At 36.8% G+C, this 6273-nt stretch overlaps 1 protein-coding gene across 1 annotated transcript; it reads right to left on the bottom strand.

The window, feature by feature from the left end:
- Positions 1 to 2786: 2786 nt before the first annotated feature.
- On the bottom strand, positions 2787 to 5705 carry LOC132315524 (10-deacetylbaccatin III 10-O-acetyltransferase). The gene is made up of 2 exons (XM_059813906.1): positions 4670 to 5705; positions 2787 to 3669 (listed from the first exon to the last, which is right to left on the bottom strand). The coding sequence occupies exons 1-2, from the start codon at positions 5515 to 5517 to the stop codon at positions 3135 to 3137; spliced, it is 1383 nt and encodes a 460-aa protein (XP_059669889.1). The 5' UTR covers positions 5518 to 5705; the 3' UTR covers positions 2787 to 3134.
- Between the last annotated feature and the right edge of the window lie 568 nt (positions 5706 to 6273).

Here is a 6273-nt window from a genome sequence, read left to right as displayed (position 1 = left end):
TTATTTTAAGTTATTTTGACTAGTTTGGATTACACATAAACTACTAGAATAATTGAATGAATGGAACGATTGATTGAACATGAATCAAAAGCTCTCAATGGAGCGAGCTTACATTCAACTGATCGAACTTTCACCATGAAGTTATGGATTGATTAAACTAAAGCTGTGGACTGATCGAAATTCTATAAATGGTATATAGTTGTTAATTCTAAAACTACCTCAAATAAATACAGACCTTTGCACACAGGAGAGCTTATTGTGAGTTCTTGAGGGATCAAAGTTGTATATGGGTGGATCATTCTTAAAGAGTTCATACTATCGGTCAGAGAAGCTATATACTTGCAACTTAATCTTCTCAAAGACTAGTCCATCAGCATTTCTACTCATAATAACAGGTCCTTAGTAATTCACATCAGATGCTGATGATGGATTTTGGGAAGAGGCAGATTGTGAGGAGCAACTGATGAGGTGAAGATCAACAATTGAGCTTACAACGGGTGGTTTATGAGTATGTATGTCAAAGGTAAATCAACAAGAAGGAAATTAACAGCACCTGATTCAAAGGAGAAATTTGTAACTAGCGGTCAGCTGGTAACAAGGTACTTTTTCTTCTCCATGTGGATCTGGTTGATTGGATTAATTCCCAAAAAATTTCCCTATTGGGTTTCCACGTACATAAAAACTCGTGTGTTTTCTGTATTACTTTGACTGCATGGTAGAATATCTTGTAACAGACTGTTGCAAATGAATGGCATGCTGAGAAAATCAAGCGTAAAAGAAACATTAAGAAGATCTAATCGCCCCTCTCTAAGTCTATAATATAATAGACGTACCATTTAGTAGGGCGCTACCCATATTTTTCACGTAAAAAATGTTGAACTATGATCAGTGTTTCTATTACTTAATGACGCTACCCTGAAAGAGATGGTCTAATTTGAGATTGCACAAATCTTAGTTTAACAAAAGTAGCAATACGAAACTAAGGTACTAGTATGTTCACCTAATAGGAAAAGAAGAAAATTTCAAATGACTGATGGTAGAATAGTATTAAGTTAACTATAGAGCCAAAAGATGCAGCCGTGTCGGTGACGGTATCAAGCCAACTTGAACAAATCTGATACAAAGAGACAAACAGAAGATCAGTAAGGAAACCCTAGATGGCAAGTGATTCATGAGAGAAACCCTGCACTAATACCTCTAAGCAAACAAGTGCAGACATTATGAGGTATCTAAAAATGGGAAGACAAATTAAGAACCATACACATGGCCACATGGAAGGGTGCAAACATGGAAAAAAGTGGGCCATGGCCTCCAAAAAAAAAATCCCCAAAGGAGTTCATTGAATGAATTTAGAGAGAGAACACCTTAAATTGAAGCACAAACTGTGACAAGAAATTAGCAATAAGAAAAACTTTTCTCTCAAACAGTATGGAATGATTAAATCCTCCACCAAGTTAGGTAAAATGGTTGCATCAATCGACATTATACACATTTGCCACATTCCAGAACTAAACAAGAATAAATGCAAATTGTTGATTATATTAGATTAGTTTAAATTTTTTAAACAAAAAAGAAATGCAAACTGTTGATTATATTAGATAAGTTGAAAATTTTTAAACAAAAAAAAATGCAAATTGTTGATTATGTTAGATATGTTGAATTTTTTTACTTTCACACGTCATAAATAATATTTTACATGTAAACTTCAACAGATCATTTACAGTGGAGTATCTAGAATTGTTTACATAAACTGTTTATTAATTGTCAGTATAAGATTCACAAGATTTTATACAAAAACATGAAGTTTGGAGTTCAATATAAAGAATATTAGCATCCAAAGGCCCAAGAACTTTTAAAATGATACCCAAGAGATTGATTATAAAAGGATGCAGGAAAATTAACTTATTGGAAACAAATAACTAGTGGGATAACAAAGGAACTAAATTTGGTTCACATTGAAGTAAAAAATCATGTCAAAATCATATTTGGACTATATCAATCCAGATCAGGAAACTCCATACTGAAACATGGAATTGAGATCTACCATTCTTGACTGGGATTCCTGTTCCTCCATAGGTCTTCCTACCATTATTCTGAATTTGAATCCTGGCAAAAAGTAGCGAATCAGCCCACATTCCTCTTGTCTTGGATTACGAAATGTTCCAAAAAATAAATCCACTTGGTTTCAGACTAGGTGACCTTAAATCACAAATGTGCTTGGTTCCAAAACTACATGATGTTCTGCAAAACTTCATCTATTATCTTCTTCAAATACAAGGAATGAAGAGAACATCAAATTTGAAGAAGAAAAGTAACCACAAATAAACTAGGTCCTGTCATACAACTCATACTTACCCAAATTCAACAGTGCAAGCTTGAGAAGATTATTTATGGTGTTATACATACACAAATACGTACATACATACAAGCACATACATATTAATATATATATATATATATATATATAAAGATACCTGGAGATGGAGAGAGAGTGAATGAGGGGACTTGTAGGTGGCAGAATGAAAAAACAGTTGAGAAGCCAAGATAGCCGCTGAAGAAGTTCCGAGAATTCTGGCAAACTAAAGTTGTTCTTCAAAGTGAAAAGTCTCTTGGTGTTTCCTGAGCTTCTCAATTTTATTTAGTATTTGCTTTCTGCTACTGCTTCATTAGATGCAAATTAATAGGATATAATTAATGAAAGTTCTGTCACTGCTTTGTGAAATTTTAAAGTAGCTTTGCAACTCACTTGAAACATAATACTATAAAAAATTTCAGTAAAGCAAAAGGAACTTAAAGGAGGAACTCCAAACACTTCATAGATTTAGATTGTAAATAAAGTGACTTAAACCAACACTATAACATTTGTATCTGGTACTCGAACAAAAAAGATTGAACAAAATTACTGACATCTTTGCAACCACATTCTACAACGCAGTTTCTATTGAGTCATAATGGGAAAACATGAGAAAACTGATCCTCCTATATAAACTAAAACACCAAAGAAACCTTTATTTGTTGATTGTGTTTCTCTCCAGCAATTATTTTCACAAAACATAAATTTTCTTTGTCTTGGTTTGACAATTGTCAGCCAAACTCCAGAACAAGACAACAAGGAAGAAGAATGGCAAAGTACATCAAGATGACCCAAACTCTTGGATGCTAAACTTATCCATCTCCACCCTGAAAGCAGGCATAGCAGATTCTTGGACGTACACTAAAACCTTGAACCCATCCTTTTTCCCCTCAGTTGCTGAAGAATAAGGCAAGAAGAAACAAGGCTCAACACTTCCAAGAAGGTGTCTTGAGAGCGGTAAAACAGTTACAGGTCCTCCCCAACCAAAGTCCACTGTCGAATGGCCCAAGTGTCTCCAATCAGTGAATCCACTCACTCCTTTTCCAGCAGTGATCCCCTTTTCATAATTTAGTTCCTGAAAGTCGATGAATGAGCGCACATACTCATCGGTAGCATTGCCTTTGCTCTTTTTTATCAGATTGGCTGTTACCCAAATGGGCTGCTCAACCAAGTCTTTGGCACTGAGTTGAACATACAATGCTACACATCCATTGCCCCAGTAGCCTACTGGTAGTGGGGGTTTCACTAGCTTTCTTATATTGATGGAGTAGGCAAATTTCACTATCTCATGACCTGGAACCCCAGAGGCTTTAACCCTGTTCCATCAATAAAAATTCCCAGTTCAACAATCTAGATTCTAGTCCAGTGCTCATGTCATATAACAAATAAGCTTCCAAATTTCCTAAGCCAATAAGTACTCCTATTGCATAAAGAAAAGAAGAGAGGAAAATCATAAACATTTTTTTTAAATATAGAATTAAATTATAAAAAATAAAAAAAATAAAAAAAAAAACTGTAACCATCTAAAGGAGTGTGCCCTCCATCAAATTCAACTTTACTCTTGACATGTGAATGGCTATACTACACCTAGTAACATTAAAAATATCTATTGCTCCAGATGAGGCTAGTGAAAAATACAGAGATGTCAGTGCATCCTCTTAGTATGGACTATAGGACCAATTCATGTTTTATGAAACATACTTCCAGAATTTCATCACTCATCATGAGATTGTTGCCGTTATTTCTAACAGCCTCTTCAGCTACATTGGATTTTTGTCAAATCCTATATTAATCATGATGCAACAATTGCAATTCCCAAAAAAACCGCAAGGGATTTTCAATTCTTCTTTTGAAACATGCAATGGTGAGTCTTTTGCACTTAATTTACAAAGTGTTCTCCACAGACAATTGTTTTCCGGGGGAAAATATGAATCATACAGAAGCCGAATAAATAACAACAAAATGAAATCTCTCATATAAGTAGGAAGGAAATTAAAGGAAATGACAAATCAATTCCTGCCCCTTACACTACTAATTTCATTTCTTTAATCCTTATTTTTTTTTACTAAAACAACAAAAGAGTTACTAATATCTTCTTCTTTTTTCTCTTTTATACAATAATCCAATTAAGTCATCCCAACAACAGAAAATTGTTAATTCTTTTTCTTTCTTTTTGCTCCAACTAATATATTATCTTTTTGTTCCTATTACTTTACACTAACCAAATGTAAAATCACTGTCAATATTAGAATATACCAATTTTTTGACTGGTGAGTCATTTGCAATTGCATACAACACTTAAATAATGTAACATACCTTGCTCGCCAAATGTAAGCGCCCAAAGCTTCGAAGGTCGTAAAGCTCGAACCAGACCGTTCACGCAGTAACTCCTTGAACCGGTCCAACCACTCGTCCGTCACAGGAAAGCACTCTCTGACAACCGGTCCACTCGACTGCGAGTACGGCGAAAAGCCCTTATCCAAGCTCAAAATTTCCTGAACAGGAAACTCTACCTTAGGCGGCTTTCTCGGACCAAGCAAACTCGTCCGGTCCCAAACCGGCTCGACCGATAACCGAGTCGTCCCGCGAGCTAACTCAGCCACAGCGTTGAAGAACTGAGTCGCACCGAGTCCGTCCGACGTTGAGTGGTGCACAGCAGCCCCGAGACAAAACCCGCCACAAGTAAACATGGTGACTTGCAAAATCAAGGGATTGACAAGCCCTTCGTCTGAATTGGGGTTGGGCACCAACTGTTCGAGAAAATGCTCAGCCGAGTCGTCGAGGTAGTTGATCAACTCCAACGAGCAGTCGACAGCTGCTTGAATGACTGGCACTCCTTTGCCAACGGTGCAATATAGCTCGAGCCGGCCGTCCCCGTCACGATGTCGTATGGTACCAGCGAAAGGATAGTAGTAGACGAGAACGTCGGAGAGTGCGGTGGTGATTACCTGAAAGGGGTCGCCGTGGTGGTTGGTGCTAACGTACGCGCGGACGTAACGGAAAGTAACACGGAGGTTATGGTCGTTGTCGAGGTGGGAGAGAGGGAGGACATGGTCGTGGTTGAAAGGTGTTCTAGAGGGATAAATGACGGTGGTTTCCGATAGCTTGACCTCCATTGGTGGTGGGCACTTTGCTGGAATTAGGTGGTTTGCTTGGTGGTTCATGATTGGTTTGGTGATGGAACTTCAGATTTATAGATCGCTCGCACCAAACCTAGAGATATAAAGTGGGGGGTGAGAGTGAGAGTGAGAGAGAGAGAGAGGAGTTTATTCAATGCTCAGTTTGCAGAGACGACGTGGAGAATGCTGGAATCTCACCTACTCTCTGGCCTTTGACCTGTGCCAACTTCCACCAACTACCTCAAATAATGGTGTGGAAATTTCTGATTTTTATTTACATTTTATGGTAGTAATTAACATATTCAAAAATTATAATTATCCAACACTTAAGAAATTTACAATTTTTACGACAATAACAAATTTAGAAAGTGAGTTGAGAAGAGACGTAGAAACACATTTTAGCACCGGCGTGTGCAAACCGTCCAAGTGCAACTCCTCCTGTCGGTCCTTTTTGTGAAGATAAGTTACCAAACTTGTGGGACCGAGTCTCATTGTCGATATATTTATCAAATTTAATTTATATGAGACGGTTAGTGTGTGTTTATTATATAATATCACGATAATATTATAGGTGTAACCCCCCGTTACACTTAATTTACATAAATTAAATTTTGCAAGTATTAAATTGGATCCTTAAATAAAATAAAAAATCAAGGCTAAGCATAAAAAACCCAACCACCTTTTTTTGGTAAGTTCAAAAGCCCAATGATCAAAGGCTAAGTAGCCTTATTAAACCTCAATATAACAGCTCGAATAAAACTTATTAAATCAAATCATGGCATGCCCAATAAATTGAATTTA

Source organism: Cornus florida, unplaced genomic scaffold (genome assembly GCF_030987335.1).
Source record: "Cornus florida cultivar Cherokee Brave unplaced genomic scaffold, ASM3098733v1 CherokeeBrave_3.0.0_Hap2_Chr01, whole genome shotgun sequence".
NCBI classification, from domain to species: Eukaryota; Viridiplantae; Streptophyta; class Magnoliopsida; order Cornales; family Cornaceae; genus Cornus; species Cornus florida.
The sequence above is the reverse complement of the archived record's forward strand: the minus strand, read 5'-3'. Positions and strand labels throughout refer to the sequence as shown.

Excerpts from the sequence above, each read along its gene's own strand:
- LOC132315524 (XM_059813906.1), bottom strand. The coding sequence starts at position 5,517 with ATGAACCACCAAGCAAACCACCTAATTCCAGCAAAGTGCCCACCACCA. Across the intron at positions 3,670-4,669 it reads GCTTACATTTGGCGAGCAAG|GGTTAAAGCCTCTGGGGTTC; the intron begins GTATGTTACATT and ends TTGATGGAACAG.